The sequence below is a fragment of the Arvicola amphibius genome, chromosome 2 (genome assembly GCF_903992535.2).
Source record: "Arvicola amphibius chromosome 2, mArvAmp1.2, whole genome shotgun sequence".
Lineage (NCBI taxonomy): Eukaryota > Metazoa > Chordata > Mammalia > Rodentia > Cricetidae > Arvicola > Arvicola amphibius.
The window spans coordinates 76,454,997-76,475,390 of NC_052048.2; the positions used below are offsets into that span (position 1 = coordinate 76,454,997).

Consider the following 20,394-nt stretch of genomic DNA (forward strand, 5'->3'; position numbering starts at 1 on the left):
AAAGTCTCCAGAGTTACTGCTAGTAAGAGCTAAAAGGAAATTCCTCTTCAAAAAAATTTTTTTGTGTGTGTATGAAAAAAAAATTTTTTGTGTTTTTGCCTGCATGAATGTCTATGAACTACTTCCGTACCTGGCATTTGTGAAGGCCAGAAGAGGGCACTGGATCTGCCTGGAACTCCAGTTCCGGGTGGTTATGTGCCACACACACAGATACTGGAATGGACCCTCTGGAAGAGCAGAGTCTTAGAGGGCCTTTCCTTTGCATGTAAACATATGCTTGGTGACTCTGTAGATTACACTAGAAGAAAATCCAATTTGCAGAACAATGGGGTGACATTTTCTTTCTTTTTCTTTCCTCTCCCTCCCTCCCTCCCTCCCTCCCTCTTTCCCTCTCCCTCTCCCTCTCCCTCTCTGTCTCCCCCCACCCCCTCTGGTTTCTCTGTCCTGGGACTCATTCTGTAGACCAGGCTGGCCTCAAACTCATAGAGATCTGCCTGCTTTTGCCTCCGAAGTGCTAGGATTAAAGGTTTGTGCCACCATCACCTGGATCATTTTTTCTTACGTATTTTATATTTTAAATATTTAGTGTATATACTTTGAGACAAGCCATGTGGCCCTGACTGGCTCTTTGGGTGCTCGGTTGAAGGCGTCTGGCTAACATATTTCTTAAGAGCGGCATGAACTCATTTATAAGCTGGACCACAGTGTATCTAACTGGCTCCTCATCACCCCACGCTGGACCACAGTGTATCTAACTGGCTCCTCATCACCCCACGCTGGACCACAGTGTATATAACTGGCTCCTCATCACCCCACGCTGGACCACAGTGTATCTAACTGGCTCCTCATCATCCCAAGCTGGACCATAGTGTATCTAACCGGCTCCTTATCACCCCACCCTTTTGTTTTTTAACACGCTGGGTGTTGAACCCAGGGTTCTGTGGTCATTTTTTGTTAGTCATTTTTGTTGGTCATTGTTGTAGCCAATTTTAGGCTACCAAGCAGAACCACAAGGAGCAGTTCGCTGTGTTTTTCTTTGTGCATGGAGTGTGACCTATTTAAAATAAAGGCCGAGCCCAATGTGGTAGCATAATGCATATGTTAAAGAGCTATAGGCAGTGGTGACAGTCCAGTTCCCTCTTCTGTACAAGATTCAGGTGCTGGGTACAGACTTCGCACCGCAGCTCCTGACCCTTGGCAGCCAAGCTTGATCCAGCTGAGCCATCCTAGCAGCTGCCTGCTGCACAGCAGGCAGGCAACCCCCTCCTGCCAGCCCAGCCCCGCCTGAACTTGTCAACAGCAAATGTAATGGCAGAGACAGAGGCAGGGAAAGGCTCAAATATCACAGTCTGAGGTGACCTGAGCAACCGTGAGGCGTGCTCTTCCTTCCGCTGCGGACAGGTTATGAGCGTCCCCGGAGCAGAGGCTGCACGCAGCCTGGGTCTCAGCTTTGCCATTTACACAGTGCGGCTAGGGCGAGAGACCACCTTGACCCTTTTCTATTCTTCCAGCAGTCTTGGGACACAGCCTGTCATTTGCAGAGAGCCCCTGCTTCCCTTGAAGACGGCCTGCACCTACACTGTCTGACTCTGACCCACCACAGCCAGTTCTGCCTCAACTTCACCTCAGAGGCAGGAGAGGCCCTTTCTCAGGGGCCACCTTATTTTCTGTGACTGTCAGAGGCCTCAGAACACAGCCCAGCTTGCCCTAACCCTTCTCTGAAGAGGTCACGAAGAGCATGCAGGATGGACCATGTCACAGAGCTTCTGGGAATGCGCATGTCAGTTGCAATGTGTTTTTTGTTTTTTGTTTTTTTGTTTTTTGTTTTTTTTTGTTTTTTTGCCTTGCTAGTCCTAAGCTTCTCCAGGCCACAGTGGGGGCAAACAGGGACTTTTTAAATTTGGGATTCTTCCTCTCCACCCTGACTCCATTCGACAGTTGCTCCTTGGTCACTCCCTCTTTTGACACAGAGGGTAAACATGATTAGCAAATGAATCGATCATAAACTCTGGTCTTACACCTTTGCTTTGGGACAAGACTCCTGTCTTAATGCAGGAGTCCCTGGGCCTTAACTTTTGTGAGCAGCTGCTAAAACAGAAATAGGGAGGGATTCATGGGGACATTGGTGATAGAATTTTAGGGCTCTCGTCTGTAAATCCTGTTACCTACCAAGAGTTCCTCTCTGTAATTATCAACATTGTATTGAGTATGCCTGTTCTTTTCTCCCTTAGCTTATTACAAAAGAAAAACCAAAATACCAAAACTTTACTGGAATATCTGCAGGATCTCCAGGAATATGATGGCTCCCAAATTGTGAAACCTCATTACAACATAAGAAAACTCATTAAAAAAAAAGTTGTCCAGGATTGTGTCTGGTAAGATGCCCCAGGGGGTAAAGGGGCAAACCCCATGACCCCAGTACTGTGCCTGGAATCGCAGGGCAGGGAGAGAACTAGCTTCTAAAAGTTGTTCTCTCACCTACAAGCACAAATACACACACACACACACACACACACACACACACATACACACACACACACACACTAAATAAGATATTTTTTAAATTGCCAACAGTTGGGAGCCAGAGATTGGTAGATTTTTGCAAGTTTGAGGTTAGCCGCATATATATATTGAGTTCTATGCAATCCGTAGCTGCGTAGTGAGACCCTGTCTCAGCAATAAATAAATAAATAAATAAATAAATAAATAAATAAATACCACTCTATTTTTGCTAACAGACTCCAAAGCCTTACAAAGGCTGAAACAAACACCTGTTCTTTTCTATCAAAAGAGCTTCTAGTATCACTGCAGGTGTGTGTGTGTGTGCATGTGTGTGTGTGTACGTGTGCATGTATGTGTATGTGGCCCCAAGGCAGCATGACCTGGCTTTGGGAGTTCTAGGTGCTTCCTAACCTCTTTATCCACAGTTCAAGTTAAGGGTACATTGTGTGACCAAATGAGGGTCTGAGATGTAAGATGAGAACACACAAAATAAACCCCGAGCCCTGGGCTGGTGACTGAACCCTTGTGCGTTTAGGCTAGAATTCTACACTCTCAGTGCTTGTTACTTCTTTTTGACTAAAGTCAACGCTTTTGCTGTTAGAGGGGCTACCCTTGGATGTCACAGGAACCGCTTGTATCTTTAGCGTGGGACTTTATTTTTACAGCCATGACATTTCCATAAAAACGCCAGAGAGTGAAAGAAATATCCAAGCAACGAGAGGAAGAAGCAAAGCTTAAGAACTTCCTACTAGGAGATGAAGTAGAAGTCTCCTGACCTAACAGGCTCCCAGCCCCAAGGGACGTCCTGAGAGACTAAGATGGCTGCCAAGGGCCCAGCAACTCACAAGCTGGCTTCTCCCTGTGAAGGTGGGCAGTCTTCTCTGGGAAGACCCAGGGTTGCCCCCAGCTCTTTCCCAGGAGAGGTCAAAGAGCCAAAAATGCTGCCTGTTCAAGCAACTTACAAAGATGGTGGCTAGAAGGCCACCATCCAAGGTTCAGTCCAAGAAGGGTACAAGAACCACAGGGGAGCCATGGTGGGAGTTCTTGGTTCTTCGGCACACTCTGTGAGTGACTCTGGGTTCTAGGGTCTTCTCTGGGAGACTCCAGGTGAACAGTCAGGTGGTCCCCACGCATGAGGTCCACAGAGAGATTTGCAGCAATTCAAGGCAGGTGACTTGAGCAAGGCAGTGGAGTCTCCATCGTTAAATAAACCCCTCTCTCATTTGTCCAGATTTGCTTTTTACTGAATGCTGTCGTTGTCCTTTTGCGGCAGGATATCAGTGCTGTGGGCGCCGATCACTTGTAAAACCTGGGAAGAAACAGCAATTTGTAAGATTCTTATTCTCAGGCTAGTGACATGACATTTCTCGTAACAGAAACAATGGCAGATGGAGGAGGAAGCAGGTCTGCCCGGGGCTGAGAGCTTTATATTAGGATGCTTTTCAGGGCCCATTTCAGTCATTAACAAGATTAAAAGGCAAAACAAAAACAAAAACAAAGAGAAACAAGCTACAACAAAATCACACACAAAATATAATTCCCCCATTTCATTTGTTGTTTTTGTTTGTTTTTGTTTTTGTTTTTGAGACAGGGTTTCTCTGTAGCTTTGGAACCTGTTCTGGAACTTGCACTGTAGACCAGGCTCGCCTTGAACTCAGAGATCTGCCTGCCTCTGCCTTCTGAATGCTGGGATTAAAGGCGTTCGCCACCACCATCCAACACACAAATATAATTCAAAACCTCTCTAGCTTTGGGGCCAGTAGGATGGCTCAGTTGGTTAAAGTGCTTGCTCCCAAGTCTGATGACCTGAGTTCAATATCCAGGACCAGCTGTTCTCATCTGCCGTAGTAAACATGTACACACATGATAAAGAAATGTTTAGAAAGACTGTTTGAAGCCCCTAGCTTTGAGTGACATTGCTCTTTGAAGCACTTTCTAAGATGATCTGATGACAGTGCACACAGGGCCACTGCTGGGAGGACGTTCTGGGACAGCACTAGGTGGGACTGCCTGCCTCAAGCTGCAGCTTGAGTTTGCTAATAGCTGATCTGTGAGGCCCAAGGACTGCTGTGTTCATACCTGGACCATAACAGCTGGACTAGAAGGGGTTTTAAAGATTTGAAAACCACAAACCGACTTTACAGGATCATGAGTCTAAGATGAGCTCAAGGCCAGCCTTTGAGATCTTCTCTCAGCACACACACACACACACACACACACACACACACACACACACACACACACACTGTGTACACTCTCTTGCCTCACTAGTCCATAAAACTCCTAGTTGCCAAATCTCAGTGTTCCATCTCCAGCTTCTTCAAAAATGGCATTGCCAGGTCACTGGGGAGCAGGTGGAAATGGAAGGACACGTGGAGACAAATCTTCAGGAGTGACAGAATTAGAATAACTCTCTACAAAAGGTCCCAAAGGGGAGACTTCTGCACAGAACTCTCCGGAGGTCTACTTTTAGAAACCCTCAAGTTATGGCTCTCGTCTGGTAGGTGAAGGTGGTTTCTGATCCCAGCCCACAAGCAGAACTTGCTCACCATCTAAACTACAATTGTAAATAGTCCATAAAATATAGCATTCAGGACTGAAGAGACGGCTCAGTGGGCAAGATGCTTGCCTCCAATTCAGATGTAGGCCTGTCTCTCCCTTGAGCACAAGGCTCTATTGCCCTCTTTCATTTGGAGGCATGGTCTTTTCTTTCTTCAAACGTGTGTGTTTGAACACCTGATTTTTGACAAAAAAAGCAAAAAATATCAAATGGGGAAAAGAAAGCATATTTAACAAGTGGTGCTGGCATAACTAGATATCAACATGTAGAAGAACAGAAATAGATCCACATCTATTACCATGCACAAAACTCAAGTCCAAATGGATCAAAGATCTCAACATAAAGCCAGCCACACTGAACCTTATAGAAGAGAAAGTGGGAAGTACACTTGAATGCATTGGCACAGGGAACCACTTCCTAAATAGAACCCCAGCAGCACAGACACTGAGAGAAACAATTAATAAATGGGACCTCCTGAAACTGAAAAGCTTCTGTAAAGCAAAGGACACAGTCAACAAGACAAAACTACAGCCTACAGAATGGGAAAAGATCTTCACCAGCCCCATATCAGACAGAGGTCTGATCTCCAAAATATACAAAGAACTCAAGAAATTAGGCACCTAAAGATCACATAATCCAATTAAAAAATGGAGTACAGACCTAAACAGAGAACTCTCAACAGAGGAATCTAAAATGGCTGAAAGACACTTAAGGAAATGTTCAGCATCCTTAGTCATCAGAGAAATGCAAATCAAAACAACTCTGAGATTCCATCTTACACCTGTAATGGCCAAGATCAAAAACACCGATGACAACTTATGCTGGAGAGGTTGTGAGGAAAAGGGAACACTTCTGCATTGCTGGTGGGAATGCAAGCTGGTACAACCCTTTTGGATGTCAGTGTGGTGATTTCTCAGAAAATTAGGAAACAACCTTCCTCAAGACCCAGAAATACCACTTTTGGGAATATATCCAAAGGATGCTCAATCGTGCCACAAGGACATGTGCTCAACTATGTTCATAGCAGCATTGTTTGTCATAGCCAGAACCTGGAAACAACCTAAATGCCCCTCGACAGGAGAATGGATAAGGAAAATGTGATACATTTACATAATGGGGTACTACACAGCAGAAAAAAATAACGACATCTTGAATTTTGCAGGCAAATGGGTGGAGCTAGAAAACATCATTTTGAGTGAGGTAACCCAGACACAGAAAGACAATTATCACATGTACCCACTCATAGGTGGTTTTTAAACATAAAGCAAAGAAAACCACCCCACAAATTACATTCCCAGAGAATCTAAAGAACAATGAGGACACTAAGAGAGACTTACATAGATATAATAATCTACATGGGAAGTAGAAAAAGACAAGATCTCCTGAATAGATTGGGAGCATGGGGACCTTGGGAGAGGGTTGAAGGGGAGGGCAGAGGCAGGGAGGGGACAGAGAAAAATGTAGAGCTCAATAAAAATCAATTAAAAAATAACAAAATGTGTGTGTGTGTGTGTGTGTGTGTGTGTGCGTGTGTGTGTGTTCTGAGGACTGAATTGAAATGTATGGCAGGCAGATGTGAAAGAGCCTCTATGTTGAAGAAAAACATCAGATCCAGGGGCTGTTGGCAGAGTACTTCCCTGTGTGAACCAAGCCCCGAGTTTGATCTTCAGCATTCATATACCAGGCAGGGTGTTACAGGCATGCAGTCCCAGCGCTCAGGAGGTGGAGGCAGGAGGATCAAAACAACAACAAACCAAATCCCGTCCCAAAACAACAAATCAAAGCCAAGAACACTGAGGATGGGACCCTAGACCTGCGGTGGGGGATCAACCATAGCCTCTGTCTTACACAAACCTCAGGCTCTTGCCGAAGGTTGATAGATACAGTGGACTGATCTTTTCATGTATTTTAGATGTAGCTGGGTAATTATTTCTGATGTAGGGTTTGTAGTCCGGGCTACCCTGGTACTAAATAGCAGGAAATGGCTTTGGATTTATTTATTTAGTTAGTTAGTTAGTTGTTAGTTAGTTCGTTCGTTCGTTAGTTTTTTTGAGACAGGGTTTCTCTGTATAACTGTTCTAGCTGTCCTGGAACTTGCTTTCTAGACCAGGCTGGCCTGGAACTCACAAACTCACAGATATTGCCCTGCCTCTGCCTCCCGATTGCTGAGACCAAAGGCATACACCATCACACCTGGTGACTTTGTGTTTTCTAGTGCTGGGGTTATGGGAGTAAACCACTCTACTTGGTTTCCACAGTGCCGGGGATCGAACCCAGGGCTTTGAGTGTTCTAGGCAAGCTCTCTGCCCGGTCATCCACACTCTCAGTCCCCGTGACGTTTTGGAGATCAGCACTTACTGTTTCATGAAGCGAATTCGGGCTTTCCTGCGAAGGCCTGGAGGAGCAGAGCAGAGAAAAACCAGTCAGCATTGGTTGGTCGATAGCTAGCGTCAGTCCACAGAGTCTGAGAGGAAGATAGCAGGGTTAGCCAACACCACATCTGGGGTACTAGGGTGGGCCCCAAATTCTTCACATTTCACACTTCTGTTGTTGTTTGCTTTTATAGGTTAAAAATATTTAAAATTATTCATTCATTCATCCATTCATTCCACATTTTTAACAGCCTTGATGCATGCTCCCAGATCCTTCTCCTACTACTATATCCATCTTATGTGTGTGAAAACTGAGGCACAGAGCTTGTGATTGTCAGACGACTTGCCTAAAAGCTATGTAGTTAGTGCCAGAGTTTCAATGAAGTACTTCTGCTCCAGTTTGTACCTTAAATAAGCTTTCCTGGGGACTGGAGGGGGTGGAGCTAGCACAGTAGTGGGATACAAGGCCTTGGGTTCAAATCTCAATAGCACAAAATAAATATCATTGCTGTTTGCACCAGGCCAGGCACCAGAGCTCAGAGGGCATCCAAAGCAGCGCATGTGTACTCCTGATGGTATGTAGGAAGGAAAGAAAAGTGTATTGTGTTTACTTCACGGAATGTTTTTATTTGTTTTTGAAACAGGATCCTAAGTGGCCCAGGTTGGCCTCAAACCTCAGATTCACTATGCAGCCAAGGCTGGCCTTGAACTCCTAATCTTTCTTCCTTTACTTCCCAAGCACTGGGATTGCAGGTTCATGTGCTTGGTTCAACCTGCCCACTGGGGTTCTTAACGGGGTACACACGCTTGTGTGTGAGGATAACAGTCTACCACAGTGTTCATGCCCTCGGCTACTGTTCTCTGGGGAGGGGGCCCACGACTATCAGAAATTCACAGAACTCTGCGACCTTGGAAGAGTTGAGAGCCTCTGATGTGGCTGGTGTCTCTGATGTTCTCGTCCCTTCAGAGATGCCCAGGGAGGAAAAGGGATGTACTCAAGGTGGCAGGGGTGAATAGAGGGACCATGGGTGGTCTGGCTTCCCCTCTGCTTTCCTGTCCTTTCTATGAGGCCAGTGCCTGCAGAGCGTGGGGGACAGAGAGCTGAGGGCATAGAGGGCAGCAGCCACATGAGTCTCCCTGCAGTGCCACTGAGAAGGGGTGTGGACACACACACACTTCTAGGAACACCACGCAAAGGCCACAGATAAGGTCTTTTGGGACCTGGACTTTCATGTCTACTGACTACAAGCACCCATCTATACAGCCCATGGACCCTGAGGACATTCAGATAGCAGCCCTGGTAGATGGCAAAGTTCTATGCTTGGGTGTGCAGTTGAGACCCATTGCTGACAACGTGAAAGTCTTTTAAGGAAGGAGTACTTCAGTGGGCTAGAGCCTAGGGTTTATCTGACTGTAGACACAGGTAGAGGCTCACTCTGGCCTTCTGGGTCTGTGGGGTGGTGTCTTATGGTAGAGAGTATCCAATATGCCCCGGGTCCAAGTTGCTGCCCTCCCCGCAAAGTCCCTCAAAGACAGGAAGAACCACTTGCAGAGCCATATGGTTTGTTGGGGGGCAAGTTTGTCCTTTATTGTGCTGCCCTGGTGAAGCAAGTATGCCTAGGTACACTTCAGGGCGCGAAATGGGGCCCCACAATGTCCTGCAAGCATCAACTCACAGTGAAAGTGGACAGCCACACTCAGGGATACCAGCAGAACCAGGATGGAGGCCACCAGCAGGCTGAGGGTAATGAGGCCACACGTCATGCCTGAAAAAGACACACATGACACATGCTATGTATTCAGTACGGATTGAGACACAAGCAGGGGCAGGCCCTCCTCCCAGAGGGTGCCACTGGTTGTCTTGTTGTTTGCTTTTGACATGGGTCTCACCAGGCAGCCCTCATTTCGTAGTCCTGGCTGACCTGGAACTCACCGAGATCTGTTGGACTCCCCTTCCAGAAGGTAACCCCACTGGTTGTATTTTTAGCATACTTCCTTCTGGTTGATTTTGAAATTCACTTTAAATAACACGGTGGTAATTTTATATAGAAAATGTCTTGTTATATCCATACTTTTAAAATGTCAGTAAAACTGGGAGTTGTTTATGTTCAAAGGAAGTAGATACATCTCATGCCTAGTAATAAAATTTTACTATTCATTAGAAAAACCCTTTATTTGGATTTCACAATATACAGCTATATTTTCATTGTTCTTTACACCTGGTTGGAAATTATTAATGCTCACAGAACATTAATAATTTCGTATTTTAACTCAGCATCTAAACTCAGCTTCCACAGGCATGCACAGTTTTCATTGTTTGCTCATATACGAGTATGTGAGCATACATACTTGGTGTGTGCACATGCGTGTGAGCGCAGAGAGCCAAGGAGGATGGTAGGTGGCCTGCCCTACCACCTCTTACCTTGTTCCCTTGAGAGAGTCAGCATCTTTCACTGAGCCTGGTGCTAGACTGGAGGCCAGCAAGCCCCAGGGGTCTCCTGTCTCCACGGCCCCGGTGCTGGGATACAGGTGTCTGTCGCCATGCCCAGCTTCTCATGTGGGCGCTCATGGTTTAAACTCGGGGCCTCATGCTTTCCCTGCGAGCACTCTGCCCTGAGAAATCATCTCCCTGACCACTATCTTTGTGGTTTGATTTTAAAGGCAAAGATTCCCATACCCCAGACTGGTCTCTACTTCACTGAGGTCAAGGATGGTCTTGAACTTCTGATTCTCCCGTCTCCAGCTCTCAAGTACTGGAATTACACTTGTGGGCCGCTATGGCCATTTCTGCCAGGCTAGGGATTGAACCCAGGGCCTGTGCTTGCTGGGCAAGCACTGAGCTACATCCCCGGCCCCTCAGTTTCTCCTTTTTAGCACAGTGGGTTGTACTGTGTTCATTTTCCCCCTGCAAATGCGTTCCTCCCCATTCTTTAATCACACTGGCATGTTCTTTTCCCTAGCGGAGACACAGGTGGTCCCGAGGATGTGCCATTGTTTATTTAGCCGCCAGCGGGAACTTAGCTGTTTCCCGTACTTGACTTTTAGAAACAGCCCCGTAGAGAACGTTTTGGCATGTTTCTGTACACAGGTGCCTTCCTGAAGCAGAAGCTGAAAATGGGGACTACAAAACCACAGACTTTGTCCATTCTGGTTGTATTAGACTGTCAGGTGCCTCTGCTTCCACTCCTGCCCAATGGGGCACCTCACTGGCCCTTGTTAATGGTGTTTTAGCTTTTGTCAGTCTAGAGATTTTACTTCAATCCTACTTCTGTGTGGGCTCTGGCCTGTTTGCTTGCATTAGCCACTTACATGATCGTTCTTCTGTGATTTGTGTATCTGTTCACTTGTCTAGTTTTTGCATGCTATTGAAGCTGGACAGTGGTGGCACACGCCTTTAATACCAACACTCGGGAGGCAGAAGCAAGCAGATCTCTGAGTTCGAGGCCAGTCTGGTCTATAAGAGCTAGTTCCAGGACAGGTCCCAAAGCTACAGAGAAACCCTGTCTCAAAAATCCAAAAAAAAAAAAAAAATGTTCTAGAGCCGTCTTCAATACTCTCTGGCCTCAGATCAGCCCCATAGTTGATCTCCTTAAAGGGCTGAGGTGCAGAGTCAAGCCCCAGGTTTGGGTGGGCTCTTGGTTGAGAAATCTAGAAAACCCTATGCAGGTGACGGAGGAAGAGAATTCGGCCAGGTGCATACCATTCACCATGCGCCAGGGACAATGCTAACAGAAAGCTTCAGCTTTAGAGGGCGGAAGGCAAAGAGTGGCTTCACACACTCCCTCTCACTCTATAGTTTTGAGAAACCTGGGCTGGGCTGGGCTGGGCTGGGCTGGGCTGGGCTGGGGACCTAGCTTAGCTGGCTGAGTGCTGATGGAGACTCTTGCACAGCCTGGCCAATTGACCAAGGCTCACCCAGTTGGTAAGGTCTTGTCACAGGTAGTGGTTAGTTTTAGAGCAGCAGAGGAGGAGGGGCGGGGACAAAGGAGGCTCCTGTGGAGAGACCACCCTGAAGTGGAAGTCAGAGATGCTGTTTCGGTTGGAGGAGCATGGTTATTTATTCCAGCTAATTGCTGCCTCTCTATATATAAAAGGTCTCTCTCTTCTTTCTTACTTCCTCTCTCCTTCCTTTTCTCCCTCTTGTTCTTCTTTTTGGCCCTCCTCTCTTCCCATTTATGTGTATATATATATATCGATGTATGTATGTGTGGGTTTTTCATTCAGGATCTCATTCTGTAGATCAGCCTGGCTTAGAACTTATTACATAGTCCAGGATAGCCTCAGACTTACACTGATCCTCCTGCCTCATCCTCTGGAGTGCTGAGATCACATGCAAGAACCACCATGCCTGGTTTATTTATTTTTTGAGACAATATCTCATTATGTTGCTCAGATTAGTCTCAAATTTATGAGTTCAAATAATCCCCCTGCCTCAGCCTTCTGAAAAACGAGGCCAACAAAGGCTGTATTTTGTGGGGTTTATATTTTTGTTTGAGACAGCGTTTCAAATAGCCCAGACTGATCTCATACTTGCATTGTAGCCGAGGATGACCTTAAACTCCTGATTGCTGGCCTCAGCCACCCACCACCCAGGGGCTGGGATTGTAGGCATAAGGCACCAAACCCCTACGAGACCACAGGAGGCAGCCCCCTCTCTGTCTCTCTGACCCTGCAGGGAGGCTTCCTCTGGGGCTTTTCTGCCAGCTGCACCCAGTAGTCCTGGTGATGTGGTTTGTACTCTGGGTAGTGGCAGATGGAACTGTTTTTGTCACCAGTAACTTTTGGGGGGTGGAAGTCAGTATTTTTCCAGAGCACATTTGAACTTATGGCTTCAGAGGTACACGTGTGTCTACTCCAGATGAGAAGCCTGGCATTCACTCGCTAGCTTGTCAGACCCCCCACCCCGCCCCCCCCTTTGCTAGACACTGAGACAGAGAGAGTGAACGGCTGGTGCTTGACCTGGAAGCTTTGTGTATTGACAGCTTGATTGTGATATGATTTGCAAACCAGAAACTCCGCCTGTTTATAGAATGTTGAGTAGGGTGTACATGTCTGTACTCCCAGAACCTGTGTGAGCCTAAGGCAGAAGGACTGGGAATTTGAGGTCAGCCTGGGTTAAAGTTAGTTCCAGGCAGCTTGGGTCTACATGGAAAAACCAAGCCTCAGCGAAAACTTAGAGCATACACAATGGTTTTTAGAATCTTCCTAGAGAGGTGAAGCCATCACGCCGTCTAACTTTGAGATACTGAGAGTCCCAGAAAAACAAAACTGTACTGTGAATATTTTCTCATTGCTCCCCAATGCACTACCTTCAGGTATCCTTTTATCTATTTCTGTCTCCATGGACGGTTCACATCTATGGAGCCACACAATATATGGTCTTCGTTGCTGTCAAGACAGGGTTCTCTACGTAGCCCTGACTAGCCTGGAACTTGCTTGGTAGAACGGGCTGGCCTTGAACTCAGAGATATCCACCTGCCTCTCTCTGCCCATGAGTGCTGGAATTAGAGGCGTGGGCCACCCCACCTGGTTAAAATGTGTGGGATTTGTTTTTTGTTTTCATAACTGACCTTTCACTGTATTGTCAAGATTCAACCAAACTTAAGCATGTATCAGTATATTATTTGGGGGGAGGACATTGAGACAAGGTCTTGCATAGCCCAGGTTAGCCACAAATGTGGTATGCAGTTGAAGATAGCTTTAAACTCCCGATCCTTCTGCTTCTACCTCTGAGTGCTGCTAACACAGATGTGCACCGCCACATCTGGACTCACTCTTTCTTTCCTGCTTTCTTCCTTTCTTCATCAGGGCTTCTCTTAATAGCTCAGGTTGACCTTGAACTTGTGATCTTGCCTCAGCCTCCTGAGTGTTAGGACTATAGGCATGAACTGCCATACCTAGACAGTACTTAATTTTTTTTTAAAACTACATTTATTGATTGATTGATTGAGTATATGGTGTGGGCATTTGAGTGCTGTGGAATACACATGTGGAAGTTAAAGGACAACTTGCAGGAGTAAGTTTTCTCTTTCTACCATGTGGGTCTCCTGCACTGAGCACAGTCAGGCTTGGCATCAAGGGCTGCTGCTTTCGGAGCCATCTTGTGAGCCCAAGTATTTCATCCTCTGTGTGTCCGTGTATTGCCTGGATCTTGCGCCCTCTCTCTCTCTCTCTCTCTCTCTCTCTCTCTCTCTCTCTCTCTCTCTCTCTCTCTCTCTCTCTCTGGAGCTGAGGGCTGAACCCAGGGCCTTGCACTTGCTAGGCAAGCACTCTACCACTGAGCCATATTCCCAGCCCCCTGTATCCTGTTTTGTTAGCCTGTGCATAGTTGAGGAACATCAGGGTGTGTCTGCTTCTCTGGCTATGATAAATTGTGCTGCTGTGAGCACCTGCGTGTAGTGTTCGGGTGGCTGTATTTTCCTTAACGTCTTATTCTGTGATGCTTTGTAAGTGTGGCCTCACTAGACTGTGACTTGCTGGCATATTCAGCGTCCCTTTTGTTGACCCCAGCTTAGAGCTAGAGAAATAGGCAGCAGAATGAAGACTTGGCAAGTGTTTGTAACAGAGAAAGGAAGGGGTGAAGGAAAAAGGGGGGATTGAAAGTAGGGAGCTGCCTTTTTTCTGGGGGTGCAACGATGGAAAACTTACCCTTCTGGGCCTTTAATTTGGGGGTTTGGCACGGTTTCTTCTTGAAGACAGTCGTCTTGGGCTGGGCAGTTGTAGGAAGGACATCAACTACAGAAAGAAGCAAGACCATATGTCAGCCATGTAAGCAGCAATTCTCACAGGCAGAGTGTGTGCCTTCCTTCCAGGGCTGCCACAGGGCATCAGGTCCCAGAGCACAAGAATTCAGATCTGCTTTCTCAGTTCTCAGATGAATGCAGAGCCTATGCGTGTGCGTAGCCTGGTGTCCTGGAGAGAGGCTATGGAGCCACCAGACATGAGCAGAGCCGGATGCCATAATCAACAGCTGTGCAGCCTGGGCTGTTGTCTGTTCCTCAACTTCCCATCTGCTGTAAAGAGGACGACTACTGCCAGGAAGTGGTGGCGCACGCCTTTAATCCCAACACGAGAGACAGAGGCAGCTGGATCTCTGTGAGTTCTAGGACACTCATCTGGTCTACATGACAGCCAGGGCTATGTAGAAAGACCCTACTGCAAACAAGACAAAGCAAAGAAGACCCCTTGGTCCTTTGCATGCCCAAGCTCTCAGCCTCCTTGCCAGTCCCTAAGCCGGTGGAAAGAAGAAGGTTGTCCCGACATGAACACCACAGCTAGGAGAGGTGGATAAGTGAAAGGCTGGGACTCCAGGCCTTTCTCCTTGTCCTGGATGGCCCCTCCTCATCTCACACCGAGGGGTTGGGATAGGGAGGGCGAGGCCAGTGGGGCTGACACACTGAGCAGGGAGACCATGAGGTTCTGAGGTGTGGCACACCAGACCACCACCCTTAAATTTTGCTGACCAAGGAAACAAATCTCCTGCTCCTTACATCCAGTGAAGTAGTAGGAGAGGGACTGAAAAACCAAAAGATGATTTCCCATACCACCTCTGACAACGATGATTTCCCATACCACCTCTGACAAAGCATTAACCGCATTAGGTCACCGCAAGGCTTTTGGCCATTGGCACCAAGGAGCTGTTGTAAAGTGACAGCCAACAGCAGTGACAAGGTCCAAGGGTCTGGACCTGCTGGGTGTTGAGTCCTTTTGTGCTCACGACTCCTAACCTGAATCCATTTGCCTCACCTCACAGAAAAGCAAGAGTCCCTCAGCTGCTCTGTGGCGAGCCTAGCGGGGAGCTAGCTGGAGCTGCTCCCGGGTGTTGACTGGCACAGCAACCTGGGTCTGCTGGGGGCGATCCGGACAAGAGGAGGCTGCTCTGTTTTCATTTCATCTTGCTCTAAGTCAGGTTCCCTTCATTCTTCCCGATCTGTGAGTTCAACTGTCTCTCCCTCTGTCTCCCCCTCTCTTTTTTTGAGGGGGGACAGGTCCTTGGAACCCACAGTGTGCTTGAGGACCTGAACGAGGCCTCTTTTCCCCAACACTCTCTAAACAACCCAAGCTTCTCCTCTAAAACTCTTGGACCCTCCAGTCCATCCGGCAGGTAAGTTCAGACTCGGGGTGCCCTTGTCACTGGGAGACACTGCTGATCCTGGGCAGCACACAGGACTCAGAAACATGGCAACCAGGATAGGTAAAGAAGAAAATTTACCTGCTTTTATTTCATGTCCACCTTTCTCAGACCCTGAAGCACTGGGAAGGCATGGGGATCATAGAAACAAAAGCAAACCACAAACGCAACCCGACCTTACTCCTCCCCGAACCGCGACCATGGAAGACCAGAGAGTAGAAAGGCCATGGAGACCTCGCCTAATTTTTGTTTTCCTTGTTGCTTTTCATTATAATCCCAGCCCCCAACCGTCTCTGTACCTCCTAGCCCGAGTGATCCTACTTCTGTGGGTAGCTGGGGTACTCTTGTGACTTCCAGCCCTCAGGCGAGTGGGAAGCAAGACAGTGAGAAGCCCAGTCCTGGGTTGAGCTGGAGAAAGAACCACAGCCAACTGCTGGCCTGACAGAATCTCCAATGATCACTTTCCATCCCAAGAGGTGAATCCTTACTGTCCAGGGTGGCTAGCCTGAACAGAGATGTGCTACACATAAAACAGGCACCAAATGCTCTGTATCAAAAGCAGGTTTTACTTGCCAAAATGCTAAGACTGTTTTGGCATGCTGGGCTCAATAAAAATGTGAAATTCATTTCACTTATTTCTTATTACTTAAATTTCTCTCAGAAAACAGAAAATCATTTCTATGGTTTGCAAGGTACTTCTGCATGTGATCGTTTAATTAACAAAACTGCAGCTTCCAAGAACTAGAGATGGGCCAGCAGCTGCCTGGTACAGATTTGGAAACTGAGGCTGTGGGTGGGGGGAGGCATGTAATGGATTGGTAGCCTGGCTACCATTATCCCCCTGAAGCCCCAAGTGTGGAACAGAGCCATAGAACCCCACAAAGAATGCCGAGGACAACTGCTTCTCTGCTGCCTCAGAAATGCCTCTCTCTCTCTCTCTCTCTCTCTCTCTCTCTCTCTCTCTGTGTGTGTGTGTGTGTGTGTGCGCGCACGCACGCACGCGTGCCCAGGTAGTGACAGTCTGTATGTACACTCAGGGTTCCTGAGATTGTATAAGGGCAGGGGCACCACTGTGTCTCCATCGGAATCACAAGCACTCACTTTTGACTGACCTGTCTGTTTCACCTCATCTGCCTCCCATCCAAAGTGGAAATAGAATATACCATTTGATGGGTGGACGGCAGCATCAAGGGACACAGCTACATGAAACCAAAGGTCGCTTGGCCTGGGTAACTCTGTGTGTATTTCCTATTAGTCTTAAAAGTGGCATGATTATTCATGACTTCACAGTGAGGCTCACTGAGTGTGTGTGTGTGTATGTGTGTGTGTGTGTGTGTGTGTGTGTGTGTGTGCGTGCGCGTGCACATGCTCGCGTGCTCCTTCATAGCCTTGAAAGCATTCTTACCCACTCTCAGCTCTGTCCCTTTCCCGAAGATCAGCTGGGGGCTCCCGATCATCATGCAGAAGTAGGTGCCACTGTCCTCCAGCTTTAGTCTCGTGAGGTTGAGGATGGACCGGCTTAGATGTGAAAACACAATTGTGTGCTCCTTCTTCACCCCTTCACCGTACACAGCATTTCCTTTGGAAGGATTCCAGGAGACCAGGAACTCAAAGCGCTTGTCCTTGGATTCCCGGCGCTGTCTCAACCAGTAGATGAGTGCGGTCTTAGAGAGGGTATTAGCTTCGCAGGATATTTCTACCGCGTGATTGGTTAGAAGTGTTTTGGAGTCAGGGGTCTGAACGAGGGCAGAGCTGCTCCAGAGAGCTATAGGAAACCAGAAGAAGTAAACCAGGCTGGTTATACACATGAATCTCAGCTCTCAGTAGGCTGCAACAGGAGGATCAGAACTTCAAGTTTGGTTACAGTGTGAGTTCAAGGCTAACCTGGGCTGCATGAAAACTTGCTTAAAAAAAGAGTAAGGGGAGGGCTCGTGAACTGTTGAGTTCAACCCCTAGAAACGAGAAGGACTAGAAAACACTAACACACATTTCTGTGTGCAGTGGTGGGGCCTCGGAATCAAAGTGAGTTTGTACTGGAGGCTACGACAGAAGAGTGCCTAGTGAAAGAGCCGGGGTGTTAACACCAGTCAGTGTCTTCGAATTCACAGACATTGCCTGCACAGGAGGTTCACTGTGCTCACCTTTGCCGAGGCCCTGGTTGACGAGCTATTGCCACCTGTGGCTCTGGGCATAAATCATTTTAAGCAAGTCTCAGACTGGCTCCAGGATGTTTATCCCCCTTCCCCAGACAAGCAAACACTGCCATGAAGTTAACTTGTTTGGAGTCTCACTGAATTCAAATCCAAAGAGCCAATGGCGAAAGCCAAAGCGAGTTGCCCGCCTCACCTGGCAGTGGCTCTGCAGAGATAAGACTTTGGTAGCTCTAGGCAGTCAAAAGTGATCCGGGACAAGCTGGGAGAGGAGTTTGGAGTCACAGGCCAAGTGAAAGGCTGGTTTGGACAACATGAGATTCTGGACCTAGTTAAAGGTGCTGCCGACCCTGGTAGGTCCCGCAGGGGACCTGTCACTGACTTCTTGCCCCTCAGGGCAGGGCAGCCATTACAGAGACCAGGTTGACAGTCCATTTGTCTCGGATGAGAAGACTGAGCAGGCAGAAGGAGCTGCAGGCATGGCTGTGCACACAGCTTTGCCCTTTAGCAGTCATAGGACCTCAGAGGTCACCAAGTCCGGGTCTCCTGTGAAAGGTCAGCTAGGCCTGCCGTTGTTGTCCTGCTTGCTGCTGAGGATTGGAAAGAAAAGAAAAAAAGGCAGGCATGATGGTGTACACTTGAGAAGTTGAGTCAGGAGGATTGCTTTGTGTGTGAGGTCAGCCTGAGGTCACTACCTAGTGAATTTCAGGGGGAAGAAAAGGAGAGAAATCATATGCGAAGGGCGAAGCACTCACACAGGTCATCATACGTGGACCGTGGCGGTGCCTGTGTGAAGCTGACAGGTGAATTCTGCTGGCAGGTCTATGGTCTCAGGGGATGTTTTAGGCATCCAGTGAAGTCTCAAGGAGTCTCCCACTAAGTTTCTTTCACATCCAAGATCATGTGGGTTCCAACAAACCCACGTTGAAACTGAAAGCCTTTTTCTTTGGCTTGGAGCCGAGGGCCATGGCCAAGATATAATACAGAGGACAGGACAGGCTGAGCAGAGACCAGAGGGTGTGTGAGCTAGGGAGAATCAGCTGCTTGAGTTAATGGTGCCATCACGGTCTCTAACTGTGGCTCAGGCCTTCTGGCCCCATCACAGCCTTCCCTAGGATTGATATGATGAATATAAACCCAGAGTCCACCCCGGACCACTCTGAGCTTCCCCTGTGGCTCAGGTACCACTACATCTCCCTTTCCCTGATGGGGCTACGGTTTCTGTGCCCTCGCAGCCATTTGTATTGTTTGGGTCTCTGGCCTCTGTGGGGAAGCTAAAGTGAAGTGAGGACGTGGGTCTGTATGACAGTGCATCATGCATAGTGCGTGTGCTGTCTGATTTAATCCTCATAAACCTTGTGGGGGAGAGACTCTACACGGGGCAAACAGAGCTCGAGGGAAGGAAAGGTACACTCAGGGTCACACAGCCTGCATACAGTGGACTCATTCCCAAACCCAGGCCATAGGCCTTGGGCAAATGAACTCAGAGCCACCGAACTAAGGAAACCTGCACACAAAATGGGGCCACAAATACACAGACAGCAGGAACCGTTCCAAAGCGCCCAGAGGACTCGCACGGCCAGGCTTCAAGTCACATATGGTCTCATTTTATCAGTTTGGTAGCCCAGGATTCCATTTTCTGAGGGACCTGGCATTTCTAGGATGATCAGAAGTAGCTTTAGAGGCTTGGGTTGCCTCCTCTTCATTTGTGACGTAGTTGAGCTAACCAGGTCAGAGGCAGGGGCTGGCATGCCCCGTCTCCGTCAACTGTGTAATCAGTTTTGGACTTTAAGTGGTGCCAGACCAGAGAAGATTTGAGGAGTCTCCCTCTAAAAAATCCACTGACTGGGTCTGATCACAATGACAGACTTTAGGCAGCACGTCTGTGCCAGTCTCAATATCCCATCTACAGTGCCCAGTGCTGCTTCTTGGGGGAGCCATGCTACACAGGACCCTGACTACAGAGGACACTGGAGAGTAGGTGGCCATAGTGAGCACCCTGCCAGAGCCAGCTACAGGAATGTTTGTCCAGTTCACTAGAAACACTTCCCCGGAAGTAGTAAGAGTGTGTCTACAGACCCTGGCCTGGGCCAGACGGGGCCTCTGGGAGCTGCGTGGGGCACTTCCCTGTAGGCACCCTGAACAACTACATTTCCTCGTCAGTTCTGGATTTCGCACTCCTCTTTATTTCTTCTTCTTTTCCTCTCTCCCCTTCTAGTTCAGGCTGTGGGACAGACGTCTTGGGAAATGAGCTCCTGGGAGGATTCTCCCATGGTCAGGGCCTGAGCCTCCCCACCTGCCCTGTTCCCTCAGCCGGGCTCCTGTCTGTCCCTCCTGCTGCTAAGGCTGCCAGCTCTAAGTGCACTGCTCCAGTGCAGGCTTGTGTTATCCCCCTCTGGGCCTTACCTGCCAGCTTCACACTGAAGAACAGCCAGAGCCATGGCTGCATCTTGGCGCTCGTGGGGATGCCTGCTCCCTCAGGGCTCCCTCAGGGCTCCCTCAGGGCTCTCTCAGGGCTCCCTCAGGGCTCCGTCGGGGTGGGTTAGGAGCAAGGGTAGGCCGGTGAAGCACCCTGACTGTAAGGAAGGTGGGGTGCTGATGCAGTAATAGGGCGGGGCCACCAGGGAGGGGCAGAGTCATGGTGTGTGTGTGTGTGTGTGTGTGTGTGTGTGTGTGTGT

At 48.2% G+C, this 20,394-nt stretch overlaps 1 protein-coding gene across 1 annotated transcript; it reads right to left on the reverse strand.

The window, feature by feature from the left end:
* Positions 1-3,268: 3,268 nt before the first annotated feature.
* Positions 3,269-20,252, reverse strand: Cd8b (CD8b molecule). Its single transcript, XM_038320285.1, has 6 exons — positions 20,122-20,252; positions 16,971-17,330; positions 14,083-14,169; positions 9,111-9,200; positions 7,421-7,457; positions 3,269-3,811 (listed from the first exon to the last, which is right to left on the reverse strand). The coding sequence occupies exons 1-6, from the start codon at positions 20,162-20,164 to the stop codon at positions 3,799-3,801; spliced, it is 630 nt and encodes a 209-aa protein (XP_038176213.1). The 5' UTR covers positions 20,165-20,252; the 3' UTR covers positions 3,269-3,798.
* Between the last annotated feature and the right edge of the window lie 142 nt (positions 20,253-20,394).

Bases quoted from the DNA above. Each gene is read 5' to 3' on its own strand.
- Cd8b (XM_038320285.1), bottom strand. From the start codon at position 20,164: ATGCAGCCATGGCTCTGGCTGTTCTTCAGTGTGAAGCTGGCAG. The intron at 17,331-20,121 runs GTAAGGCCCAGA...GGTTTCCTATAG, and splicing joins CTTCAGTGTGAAGCTGGCAG to CTCTCTGGAGCAGCTCTGCC. The intron at 14,170-16,970 runs GTAAGAATGCTT...TTCTTTCTGTAG, and splicing joins AGGGACAGAGCTGAGAGTGG to TTGATGTCCTTCCTACAACT.